Source organism: Pseudophryne corroboree (genome assembly GCF_028390025.1).
Source record: "Pseudophryne corroboree isolate aPseCor3 chromosome 3 unlocalized genomic scaffold, aPseCor3.hap2 SUPER_3_unloc_20, whole genome shotgun sequence".
In the NCBI taxonomy this organism is placed as follows: Eukaryota; Metazoa; Chordata; class Amphibia; order Anura; family Myobatrachidae; genus Pseudophryne; species Pseudophryne corroboree.
Genome location: NW_026967509.1, coordinates 471,327 through 485,235, shown reverse-complemented (window position 1 = coordinate 485,235; position 13,909 = coordinate 471,327). Strand labels below are relative to the sequence as shown.

The 13,909-nt window shown below is 48.2% G+C and overlaps 1 protein-coding gene across 1 annotated transcript; it reads left to right on the top strand.

Moving 5' to 3' along the window:
• The first annotated feature begins 871 nt into the window (after window positions 1-871).
• LOC134983661 (zinc finger protein OZF-like) lies at window positions 872-13,307 on the top strand. Its single transcript, XM_063949328.1, has 3 exons — window positions 872-889; window positions 974-1,280; window positions 11,131-13,307. Exons 1-3 carry the CDS (start codon window positions 872-874, stop codon window positions 12,294-12,296), a joined length of 1,491 nt encoding a protein of 496 aa, XP_063805398.1. The 3' UTR covers window positions 12,297-13,307.
• Window positions 13,308-13,909: the final 602 nt, after the last annotated feature.

Below are 13,909 nucleotides of genomic sequence, written 5' to 3'. Positions count from 1 at the left end.
TGGAGAGGTGACTGCTGGGAATGGGGCATTATACAGTAACACCGGGGGACGTGTCTGGGTGATGACTGGAGAGGTGACTGCTGGGAATGGGGCATTATACAGTAACACCGGGGGATGTGTCTGGGTGATGACTGGAGAGGTGACTGCTGGGAATGGTGCATTATACAGTAGCACCGGTGGATGTGTCTGGGTGATGACTGGAAAGGTGACTTCTGAGAATGGGGCATTATAAAGTAACACCAGGGGATGTGCCTGGTTGATGACTGGAGAGGTGACTGCTGGGAATGGGGCATTATACAGTAGCACCGGTGGATGTGTCTGGGTGATGACTGGAGAGGTGACTGCTGGGAATGGGGTATTATACAGTAACACCAGGGGATGTGCCTGGTTGATGACTGGAGAGGTGGCTGCTGGGAATGGGGCATTATACAGTAACACCAGGGGATGTGTCTGGGTGATGACTGTATCACTGTTTGTGTCAGGTTCCTATAAGGTGTCAGGATGTCACTGTCTATGTCTCCATGCAGGAGGGGGAGTATATAGAGGAACACAGGGGTCTGTACAAGGACGTGATGATGGAGAATCACCGGCCCCTCACATCATTGGGTAAGAGGAGACTGTCATGTATTGTTCAGGGGAGAGCAGGTATGGGGCCCCCTATATACACACGTCATCTGATAATCACATATATACACTGTACTCAGTCACTGTGTGTCTCCTACAGATGGGCCCAGTAACAGAGATACCCCAGAGAGATGTCCCCGTCCTCTGTATTCCCAGGATTGTACAGAGGAGAATCACAGGATCCCACAGGAGGATCAGGTAGGTGGGATTTAGGGTCTCCCCAATATACCAAAGTTACTGTCACTATATGATCTGTAGAGGAGCTGTGTGTGTCAATATATTTGTATTTTTAATCTATTACTGAAACCAACAATTATTACAGTCTTCTTATAATTGGTGGTTTACATAGGGTGAAGCCCAAATAAATAATGTTAAAGTCAAAGATACAGAGGGAGAAGAAGAGACGTATGTGACTGATATAAAGGCAGAAGATATAGAGGGAGAAGAAGAGACGTATGTGACTGATATAAAGACAGAAGATATAGAGGGAGAAGAAGAGACGTATGTGACTGATATAAAGGCAGAAGATATAGAGGGAGAAGAAGAGACGTATGTGACTGATATGAAGGCAGAAGATATAGAGGGAGAAGAAGAGACGTATGTGAGGGGTGATCAGCAGTGTAAGGAGGAGGAGATCCCTACAGATATCAGCACAGGTGAGTAATAAACACTTATTACAGAAAAGAGTCACATATTTTCCTTTATCAGTCACTACAGCAATCTCTTATCCTACACCCTCCTCTGTCAGAACAAATTAGGGAACTGTATTTGCCCAGTAGTGGAGTCAGGAGCCATCAGCCCCTATTATACTCCTGCTCTCCCCCTCACATCATGTCACTGTGTGGTACCAGCCCAGAGATCTGACCGGTCTCCTCCCCACACTCTCTGGTGTATCTCATACATCAGGAGCCATCAGCCCCTATTATACTCATGCTCTCCCCCTCACATCATGTCACTGTGTGGTACCAGCCCAGAGATCTGACCGGTCTCCTCCCCACACTCTCTGGTGTATATCATACATCAGGAGCAATCATCCCCTATTATACTCCTTCTCTCCCCCTCACATCATGTCACTGTGTGTTACCAGCCCAGAGATCTGACCAGTCTCCTCCCCACACTCTCTGGTGTATCTTATTCATCAGGAGCCATCAGCCCCTATTATACTCCTGCTCTCCCCCTCACATCATGTCTTTGTGTGTTACCAGCCCAGAGATCTGACCAGTCTCCTCCCCACACTCTCTGGTGTATCTCATACATCAGGAGTCATAGCCCCTGTTATACTCCTGCTCTCCTCCTCACATCATGTCACTGTGTGTTACCAGCCCAGAGATCTGACCAGTCTCCTCCCCACACTCTCTGGTGTATCTCATACATCAGCAGCCATCAGCCCCTATTATACTCCTGCTTTCCCCCTCACATCATGTCACTGTGTGTTACCAGCCCAGAGATCTGACCAGTCTCCTCCCCACACTCTCTGGTGTATCTCATACATCAGGAGACATCAGCCCCTATTATGCTCCTGCTCTCCCCCTCACATCATGTCACTGTGTGTTACCAGCCCAGAGATCTGACCAGTCTCCTCCCCACACTCTCTGGTGTATCTCATACATCAGCAGCCATCAGCCCCTATTATACTCCTGCTCTCCCCCTCACATCATGTCACTGTGTGTTACCAGCCCAGAGATCTGACCAGTCTCCTCCCCACACTCTCTGGTGTATCTCATACATCAGGAGACATCAGCCCCTATTATACTCCTGCTCTCCTCCTCACATCATGTCACTGTGTGTTACCAGCCCAGAGATCTGACCAGTCTCCTCCCCACACTCTCTGGTGTATCTCGTACATCAGGAGACATCAGCCCCTATTATACTCCTGTTTTCAGGCAGGATGGGTTGGCACCAGTCTGCCTGTGTCGTGAGACTTAAGGGGGGGGGGGGGGGGACCGGTACCAACCTCTTGAAGGGTTAATGTTTCAGATCCCCGCTGACAGTACATAGCTCCTGAAGGCGGTTGTTTCGCTCACCCACAGCGGTGTGTGCTCTTCCCCACAGCATGCCGCCACCCCTAATTAAGCTTAAGTGCTGCTGTTGTCTCTCTATGCAAGACCACACTGGCACTGACGCTGAAAAAGGGGTTTTAACCCCATTTTCTTTGCAAATATTACCCTGCCACTATAAACTATTCCGGGAACACTGCACGCCATTAAGTGGGCGGGGCATTTCCGGAGAGCGGGACCAGCGGCTCAGTGCGCCATTTCCTACCTCCTAGGGACCCTCAGAAGCACCTTGTTTGGTACACGGGGGTTTGTGGTAGGGTGGAGCGATATACTGTATGTGTATATAATAATCTAGGTCCTTTATCTAAGGTTCCTAGTTACTGCCCGGCACAGCACTGCTTTGGCTGTAGAGGCAAGGTGTGCTGGTTTCTCCCTCTCATTCCTATCAGGCTATCTGGGTTACTGTGTTATGTAACCTGTTCCTGTGTGTGTATTATGCTGTACAGTATGTCAGGTAAGAAGGTCATATGCCAGTCCTGCAGCACAAGGTTTTCCCCTCCCCCGGGGGGATCTCTGTTGTGTGCACAGTGCAGCCCTCCTTCACAAGGAAGCAGCACTCAGGAGCCAGCGTGGCTGGACTCAATAAAAGGAATGATTACAGACATATCCCCTGTACTGGATACTGCCAGGCAGGAGAGGCAGGATTTTAAAAGAAGTCTATGGCTGATTTTATGATTAAGAAATCAGACCGCAGACCATCCTCTCAGCCCCCTATACTTATTTCCCAAAAAGTACATTACCTCAAGTTCTCCAGTCTGTCTGTCTGTGATATCGAGATGCCAGATCTGGACGAGGAGGAGGTGAATGTAAATATGGGGGACGCTAATGTCTCAGGGAGTGGAAGCTTTTATCTACTCTGTTTCAGATGAATATCCCTGATAAGGAGACAGACACAGTATTATTATTATTATTATTATTATTATTATTACATTTTATTTATAGGGCACCACAAGTGTTTTACAGCACCGTACAAAGGACAGTACAGGGAGACAAAACTTAGCATAACAGTAAATAAATAACAAAAATAGAGTACAGGTAACAAAGAGCACCACAATTCCCATACATAATACATGGGAAGCAGTGACCAAGGCAGAGGAGAAACGACGATGGTCATCAGCCGACCGTAGTGGGCGGGAGGGAGTATGAAGGGAGAGGAGGTTGGAGATGTAGGGAGCAGTGGAATTAGAGATGGACTTGTATGTGAGGGTGAGGAGTGTGAAGAGGATTCTGTAGGGGAATGGGAGTCAGTGTAGATTTTGTCGAAGGGGAGTGGCCGATGTGGAGCGGCAGGAGAGGAAGATAAGCCTAGCTGTGGAGTTGAGGACAGATTGGAGGGGTGCGAGATGGGAGCAAGTGAGGCCAGGAAGAACATTGCAGTAGTCAAGTCATGAGATGACCAGTGAGTGGATGATAAGTTTAGTTGCACTCTGGGAGAGAAATGGCCTGATGCGAGCAATGTTGCATAGCTGGAACCGACAGGATTGCGCCAGAGCTTGGATGTGGGGTGCAAAGGAGAGGGAGGAGACAAGAGTGATGCCCAAGCAGAGGAGTTGGGGAACAGGGGAGATAATTGTGTTCAAAAAAGTGATATTTGTTGGGGGTGTTGCTCTGGCTGGGGGAAAGATAATGAGTTCAGTTTTGTCCATGTTGAGCTTCAGAGAGTGCTCAGACATCCAGGAGGAGATGGCAGAGAGGCAGCTGGAGACCTGAGAGAGGACAGAGGGGGACAGATCAGGAGAGGAGAGGTAGAGTTGTGTGTCATCAGCATAGAGGTAGTATTGAAGGTCAAAGGAGTTAATGAGCGCACCCAGGGAAGAGGTATACAGGGGGAACAGAAGGGGGGCCTAGGACAGAACCTTGAGGGACACCAACAGGAAGGATTGAAGGGTGTGAGGTGGTTCTGGAGGCAGACACAGAGAAAGAGCGGTTAGTGAGGTACACCAGTCAAGGACTGTGCTAGAGAGGCCAATGTTTTGGAGTGTGCGGAGGAGAGGTAGATCCACGCTGTCAAAGGCAGAAGAGAGGTCCAGAAGGATGAGCAGAGAAAAGTGGCCCTGGATTTGGCCGAAAGCAGGTCATTGGTGACTTTCACCAGGGCAGTCTCAGTGGAGTGGAGTGGGCTAAAGCCAGATTGTAGTGGATCAAGGATGGAGTTGTCAGAGAGGTAGCTTGTGAGACGGCTGTAGACCAGTCGTTCAAGTTGTTTGGAGGTAAATGGGAGAAGAGAGATGGGGCGGTAGCGAGTGAGTGATGAAGGTTTGAGGTTGTTTTTTTCGAGACAAGAGGACACCAGAGCATGTTTGAATGGTGAGGGAAAGATGCCGGTAGAGAGCGATAGGTTAAAGAGGTGAGCAAGGTGGGAGCAAGCAGTGGGGAGAGGGAGCGGAGAAGACGGGAGGGGAGGGTCCAATGGGCAGGTTGAGGGGGGATAAGATGAGGGAGTGGACTTCCTTGTCTGAGGTGGGACGGAAGCAGGCCAGGGTGGGATAGATGGAGGGGAGGGATGATGGGAGCAGCAGAGGGGTGACGGGAGGAGATGTCATTTTGGATATCCTCAATGTTGGAGATGAAGAAGGAGGCAAAGTCAGTGGCACTGAGTGGGGAGGGGAGGAGGAGGGGGTGAAGGAGAGTGTTGAAAGTTTCATTGAGGACTGAGAAGAGATGAGTGGAAAAAGGATTGCTTGGCGAGAGAAAGAGCAGAGCTATAGGAGGAGAGAATAAACTTGAAATGGAGGAAGTCCGCCAGAGAGTGAGAGCGTTCTGCGGAGTGTGAACATTTTTGTAGTAATCATGTTAGTTTGGTGTGCCAGGGTTGGGACAGAAGGCGGCTGCCTGGTTGGGACAGGTCATGGTGGAAGGAGGAGAGAGGAAAGTCTCGAGGGAGGACAGGATAGCGGGATTGAAAGACCCGAGATTGCGTCTGGTGATGTTGGGTCTGGGCATGGAGAGGGGAAGATGAGAGGGTGAAAGTAGATGGTGGTCAGAGAGAATGAAGGAAGAGTTAGTGATATCAGAGATCAGATCGGTGGGTGAAGACAAGGTCGAGGGAGTGGCCGAGATTGTGAGTAGGGGTGAAGGACCATTGAGAAAATCCAAAGGTGGTGGAAAGGGCAAGAAGATTAGTGGAAGCTGCATTAGTGATGTCGATAAGAATGTTAAAGTCAACAAGGATGATAGAGGGGAGGTCGGAGGAGAGAAAGTGGGGAAGCCAAGCAGCAAAGTTGTCAAGGAAAGGTGAACAGCGGCCAGGGGGGCGGTATATCACTGCCACATGGAGGTGAATGGGGTAGAAAAGGCTGATAGTGTGGACCTCAAAGGTGGAGAAGGTGAGGGAGGGCTCAGGTGGGATGACACGAAAGTTGCAGTTTGGGGAGAGAAGGATGCCCATGCCTCCACCCTAGCGGCCATCAGGTCTGACCGTGTGGGTGAAGGAGAGGCCTCTGTAGGAGAGGGCAGCAGGGGAGGTGGTGTCAGAGGAGGAGAGCCAGGTTTCAGTGATGGCGAGAAGGTTAAAAGAGTGGGAGATGAAGAGGTCGTGGTTAGTTGGCAGCTTGTTGCAGATTGATTAGGCTTTCCAGAGTGCACAGGAGAAGGGAAGGGAGGGGACAAGGGAGATGAAGATCAGGTTGGCAGGGTTCTGAATGTGTGTGGGTGGTCTGGAAATTGGGGGGGGGGGTTACCTAGCAGTGAGGTTTGGTATGGGACACAATCGAGAAGCCATAATTCCAGTACAGTAGTGTTGTTCAGAGGAATAATATAGAATGAAGTGGGTGTAATGTAGAATGGACAACGAGAAGAGGAATGTAGTAAAAGCAGATAGTGAAAAATGTTTTTTTGGTAAATAATGGAAGGAACAGAAAGGCTGAGATTGTTACACAGTGATTGTAGAGAGTATAAATGAGGAGCAGAAAGCAATGTGTGAGAGCAGTATGGCTGGTAGATAATCAGACAGGGAGGTCAGTGTCCAGGCTGTGCGGGCTGCAGGCATTGGTGGTACTGGATTAGGTTACTCTCTGTAGGATGTTGATTGCAGTTGGGGAAGATAGTCTGCTGTCCTTCTGTTCCTCTCCTGTTTATCTCCGAGTATCTCCAAAGGTCATATATACATACTTAACCCTAACATACTATGCAGCTAGGATACTTTGCAGCCAAATATGTACTGATTAAATATAAATGCACACATTGATACAGGCTTGATTGCCAACAGCACCCACAATCTCTGAAACCCCACCCACCCTGGATAGAGATAGTGTCTGCTGAGGAAGTCCACTCCTGTTGATGTACGACACCGCTGTGACGTTGTCCGACTGAACTTGAATGGCTCGATCTTGCAGAAGATGTGCCGCCTGTAGAAGGCCGTTGTAGATGGCTCTTAGTTCCAGAATGTTTATTGGAAGGACAGATTCCTAGCTTGACCACTTTCCTTGGAAGTTTTCCCCCTTGGTGACTGCTCCCCAACCTTTGAGGCTTGCATCCGTGGTTAGAAGAATCCAATTCTGAATCCTGAACCTGTGTCCCTTAAGCAGGTGAGAAGTTTGCAGCCACCAAACGAGTGACATTCTGGCTTTCGGCGACAGGCGTATATCCGCTGGTGCATGTGATGCGATCCTGACCACTTGTCCAGGAGATCCAGCTGGAAGAACCGTGCATAGAATCTTCCGTATTGTAGAGCCTCGTAGGAGGCTACCATCTTCCCCAAAAGGCGAATGCACTGATGAACCGATACCTGGGGAGGTTTCAAGACATCCCTGACAATTGATTACATCACCAACGCTTTCTCCGCCGGTAGAAACACCCTCTGCACTTCCGTGTCGAGTATCATCCCCAGGAAGGGCAGTCTCCTTGTCAGTGCCAAATGTGACTTTGGAAGGTTCAGGATCCACCCATGATCCCAGAGTAGTTGAGGTGAGAGCGCAATACTCTGCAACAGCTTCTCCTTGGAAGATGCCTCTTATCAGCAGATCATCCAGATATGGAATTATGTTCACTCCCTGTTTGCGTAGGAGGAACATTATCTCCGCCATGACCTTGGTGAACACCCTCGGTGCTGTGGAGAAGCCAAATGGCAACGTCTGGAACAGATAGTGACAGTCTTGTAGTGCAAACCGTAGATAGGCCTGGTGAGGCGGCCAGATCGGAATGTGAAGGTACGCAGCCTTGATATCCAGGGATACTAGGAATTCCCTCTCCTCCAGACCTGAGATCACCGCTCTCAGAGACTACATCTTGAATTGTAAAACCCTCAAGTAGGGGTTCAATGAATTCAAGTTCAATATAGGCCTTACCAAACTGTCCGGTTTTGGTACCACAAACAGGTTTGAGTAATAACCCTTGGTTTTTGGGTGAGGTGAAACTGGAACAATGACATATGTTCGTACCAATTTTTGAATGGCTTCCTGTAGGATAGCACTTTCTGTCAGCAAAGCTGGTAAGCCTGATTTGAAGAATCTGTGAGGTGGGAGTTCCTGAAACTCCAGTCTGTACCCCTGGGTAACAATATCCGTCACCCAGGGGTTAGGCATGATGACCCCCAGACGTGACTGAAAGCTTTTAGTCTCGCTCCCACCTGTCTGATCTCCAGGCTGAAAGGTCCACCATCATGCTGAATATTTAGAGGAAGCAGAACCTGATTTCTGTTCCTGGGAACCTGTTGGTGCAGGTTTTTTGGATCTTCCCCGACCTCCTCTAAAGAAGGTGGGAGGGGGTTTGGATTTTTTTTTATTTTGCGGTCCAAAAGGAATGCAGTGTAGGTGTAGGATAAGATTTCCTAGCTGGGGCTGCTGCGGAGGGAAGAAATGTCGACTTACCCGCAGTCGCCGTGGAAATCCACACATCCAATGCGTCCCCAAATAGTGGCTGACCTGTGAATGGCAGGTTCTTCACACTTTTCTTGGATTCTGCATCCGCAGTCCATTGGCGTATCCAGAGTCCTCTGCGTGCTGAGACAGCCATGGAAGTAGCAGGCCAATGTCCTTCATTGCCTCCACCATGAAAACTGCAGAATCCTGTATGTGACGTAAAAACAAGTCAATGTCACTCCTATCCATAGTATCTCAGTCCTCTAGTAAGGTGCCTGACCACTTTACTATGGCTTTAGAAATCCATGCACAAGCAATAGTGGGCCTTAAAGCCACGCCTGTAGCTGTGTATAGTGATTTGAGCGTAGTCTCAATCTTGCGGTCAGCCGGCTCCTTTAAGGCGGTTGAACCAGGAACAGGTAAAACCATCTTTTTAGACAGCCTAGATACAGAAGCATCTACTATAGGTGGGTTTTCCCACTTCTTCCTATCCTCCTCTTCAGGGAAAGGATAAGCAATGAGAATTCTTTTAGAGATCTGGTATTTTTTCTCTGGGTTTTCCCAGGATTTTTCAAACAAGGAGTTTAACTCCTTAGAATCAGGAAAGGTCAGCGAGGATTTCTTATTTATTGTAATCTAAGATTCCTCTACTTGTTCTGGAACCTTCCCAGAAATATGCAAAACATCCCTAATGGCTTCAATCATTAGCTGCACCCCTTTAGAAAGGGATGCATCCCCCCCTTCCCCCTGCATATCCCCATCACCGTCCCCTGTATCAGTCGGTATCAGTGTCAGCTTGCATTATCTGGGAAAGTGTACGTTTTTTGGGGTATGTAGGGGGGGTTTTAGATGAAGTAGTGGGAGCTGAATACTTCAAACCCACTACAGATTGTCTCAAAACTGGCGTCTCTTTCTCAGTATGTGACATCCTTGTTGAGATCTGGGATATCATTCCCCTTAAAGAATCCACCCATGGGGGTTCGGATTCAGAAGGCTGAGACAGCACATTGCAGTCCTAAGTACATGGAATAGACTCCTCAGGAGAAGATACACACTCTGCAGCACAGGACACAGAGTCCTTAGACATGGTAATGTGGATATACACACTTACACACACATTTACACACACACACACACACACTTACACACACAGGAAAATGTCAGACACAGTTTCCCCCAGAGTACCGTCAGAGAGTCACAGAGTATAAGGAGCCAGCCACACAGCGCCCCTGTAGACAGTTATTATGATAAAAGCCCGGCGCTGACCGACCTTAATAGGGAGGGCAGCGCTCCCTGTCAGTGTCCTAGTTCCTATGATCTGCAGGGAGAAAATGGCGCTGGTGAGTGCTGGATCTACTCTGAGAGGAAGCCCCGCCCCTTGTAATGGCGCGCAGCTTCCCGCACTAATTGTTTATACTGGCCTGAGGATATTAGTGATAACAGGAGGATTAGCCCCTGTTAGCTGCGTGACCAGTGTAGGGTTTATCCGCGCTGGCTCAGGACGCCCCTCAAAGCGCCTACACTGTGTGTTACTGAACCTTCCTGGAGCACAGCCTGTCAGAGCTGCGCTCCCACCCTTGTGCCGCCATACCCGCCGGCGACCCGCAAACCGGGTCGCCGACGCTGTACTCAACACTTTCTTCTGGCTTTGTTAGGGGGTGGCAGCCGTACTGCGGGAGTGAGTAGTCGCCCGTGGGCTTGTGATCAGCACCCTCAGGAGCTCAGTGTCCTGTCAGTGGAGTAGAGAACCATTAACTCTTCAAGACGTTGGTTCCTTCCCCCTACCTAAGTCCCACGAAGCAGGGATTCTGTTGCCAGCAGCCTTCCTGTAACCTAACTAACTCTAGAAAATAAAAAAACTAAGAAAACTCCTAGGAGCTCGCCTAGCTGTGACCGGCTCCTCCGTGCACATTTTCTAAACTGAGTCTGGTAGAAGGGGCATAGAGGGAGGGGCCAGCCCATACTATTAAACTCTTAAAGTGCCAGTGGCTCCCAAAGGACCCGTGGTACTAAATGGACCCTAGCATCCTCTAGGACGTACAATAAAGTAGATTATAACCTAGCAGATGATGATGATGATTACAGGGTATCATATGTTGTATTGCAGATAATATACCTTGTTTCACACCTACTCTGCTGTAGCAATATACCTTATATAAGGGTGAGTAACACATGTACAGGCTTACCAGCGTATGAGCACACACCTAAAGGAATGCTGCCTTACCAATGCTTCCAGGAGTAACGTTAGGAGACATTTCTCTGATCCATCAGCTCATATGACTGATGCTATTGTTCATCTAGAATCTCCAATTCATACGATATGTTCCCCATCCATTGTTTTACATTGGTGCTGACATAGGACTTTGCGAGTGACTACATCTCCATTTATACTTCATGGTTAGTTACCAGTACAAGAGAGAGATATATCTAAGTCTTATTATAATATTACATTTGTTATTGTGAGTGTTCTCAGGAGGGTGGACACAATGATAGTCTGAGACACAATATTGTAAAGCCTTCATTAAAAGTTATGTTTTATTATACACACACATTTACAATTAAGTGTCCCAGAGAGTCGTCTTCTCCTATTGTTTACAAGATTAATATTGTTACAGAAAATTTCACATTTCCATAATGTATTTTATTTCCAGCAGATAGACACACAAGCAGGAATATCTCAGAAGGACATCTAATGTTATCCCCGGATTGTGACATAAAAGATAATGACAGTATACAGGATTCTCCAGGAGATAACCCCATTACCCCAATCATACATCCAGCTCTATCAGCTGATCCCCCTGATCCTGGGAAATGTTCTCCTGATCACTCTGAAATTGGTGCATCTGTTCCAGCTCTGACAGTAGATACAGTGTTTCCGTGTTCTATAGATGCCAAATGTTTTACACAGAACACAAAGCCTATTAACCCACACACAGGTAAGGCAGGTGAAAGGCCAATAATATGTTCTGAGTGTGGGAAATGTTTTACATACATATCAGATCTTGTTATACATCAGAGAAGTCACACAGGTGAGAAGCCATATCCATGTTCTGAGTGTGGGAAATTTTTTACACAGAAATCAGATCTTCTTACACATCAGCGAAGTCACACATGTGAGAAGCCATTTGCATGTTCTGAGTGTGGGAAATGTTTTACACAGAAATCAGATCTTATTGCACATCAGCGAACTCACACAGGCGAGAAGCCATTTCCATGTTCTGAGTGTGGGAAATGTTTTGCACACAAATCAGATCTTGTTAGACATAACAGAAATCTCACAGGTGAGAAGCCATTTTCTTGCTCTGAGTGTGGGAAATGTTTTGTACGTAAATCACATCTTGTTATACATTACAGAAGTCACACAGGTGAGAAGCCATTTTCTTGCTCTGAATGTGGGAAATGTTTTACACAGAAATCAGATCTTATTGCACATCAACGAACTCACACAGGTGAGAAGCCATTTCTATGTTCTGAGTGTGGGAAATGTTTTACACAGAAATCAGATCTTATTACACATCAGCGAACTCACACAGGTGAGAAGCCATTTCCATGTTCTGAGTGTGGGAAATGTTTTACACAGAAATCAGATCTTATTACACATCAGCGAACTCACACAGGTGAGAAGCCATTTCCATGTTCTGAGTGTGGGAAATGTTTTGCACACAAATCAGCTCTTGTTAGACATAACAGAAATCACACAGGTGAGAAGCCATTTTCTTGCTCTGAGTGTGGCAAATGTTTTACACGGAAATCATATCTTGTTATACATCAGAGAAGTCACACAGGTGAGAAGCCATTTCTATACTCTGAGAAATAAATCAGCTCTTGTTGCACACAATAGACATCACTCAGGTGAGGAACCATTTTAATCTTCTGGAGTATACTTATCATTGCCATGCGTTGTTCTTCAAGGTTCCTATCCTATCTCCTATGCTTTTTGCAATATACATGTTACCACTGAGTGAAATAATCAGATGTCATGCCCTCATCTACCACTGCTATGCAGATGACCTGTCTTTTGCTCTGGGTACTGAGAACCCAGTACCAATCCTAAATGGTTGTCTAGCTGAGCTCCAGGTGTGGGTGATGCCAGTTGGCTGTGACTCAGTACTGGTGAAACATGTCCTTATGATAGAAGCTCACCAACAAAGGGCAGGGCTACAGCTCAGCTTTGCTACCAGCCAGACTTACACTTGGGGGTTCAGGGTTACATAATGCTGATCATGGGCGGACTCTTTGTGTCCTGGATGGTGGAGTGACACGGAGACATCAGGTATCAGCCACGATCAGATCCTCATCTGAGGAACATAGCCAGACTCCAGCCCTTATTTCCCTCAGAAGATCTTCCTACAGTCATACATTCACTTGTATCAGCACACATAGACTACTGCAATGTCCTCTACCTGGGTCTCCCAGCAATAGAATTGCACCGCTTGTAGCTTGTACAGAATGCAGCAGCCAGGCTGTTACCTAACCAGCCCATTCCTGCCACATAACACCCATTCTCTGCTCCCTTCACCGGCTGCCTGTAAGATGGTGACTTACATAATCTTACTGACTCTCCCAGCCCTACATGACCAGGGTCCATGGTACCAGAAGCAGCTTCTGCCTCCTTACTGCCCGGTTACTACCATCTGCAGATGAAGGACTGTTACCAGCAGTACCGAGAAACCCCAAGAAGTTCTGAGATGTCAGGGGGAAGACAGGGTGGTGGCACTAGTGCTGCAGTGGGGGCTGCCGGAGGCAGTGTCTGTGAGAATCTTGTCCTCAAGCAGCGCTAAGGTGTCAGAGGGGGAGACAGGGCAGTGGCAGTAGTGGGGAAGACAGTGTGGTGGCAGTAGTGGGGGGAGACAGGGCGGTGGCAGTACTGGGGGGGAGACAGGGTGGGTGGCAGTAGTGGTTAGGAGACAGGGCGGGTGGCAGTAGTGGGGAGAGACAGGGTGGTAGCAGTAGTGGGGAGAGATGGGGCGGTGGCAGTGGGGGGAGACAGAGTGGTGGCAGTAGTGGTTAGGAGACAGGGCATATGGCAGTAGTGGGGGGGAGACAGGGTGGTAGCAGTAGTGGGGAGAGACAGGGCAGGTGGCAGTAGTGGGGAGACAGGGTGGGTGGCAGTAGTGGGGGGAGACAGGGCAGGTGGCAGTAGTGGGGGGAGATGGCGGTAGCAATAGCGGGGGAGACAGGGCAGATGGCAGTAGTGGGGGGGAGACAGGGCGGATGGCCGCAGTACAGTGTCAGGGGCTGCTGGAGGCAGTAAAGAGGTGTATGGGTCCCACACAGAACCAGTTGATAATTAGACTTAATGATGATTCTGCTTCCTTATTTCTAATGAATCCCTTGTATGTGTTACTGTTATTTGCTGTGTCAGCCTTTATGTGTGTTCTGTGTAATAATCCTGAAAGTAGTGCTGCTACCGATCTCATATCATTTGTA

Coding starts and splice junctions, on each gene's coding strand:
- LOC134983661 (XM_063949328.1), top strand. Junction 1,281..11,130: donor CCCTACAGATATCAGCACAG/GTGAGTAATAAA, acceptor TTTTATTTCCAG/CAGATAGACACACAAGCAGG.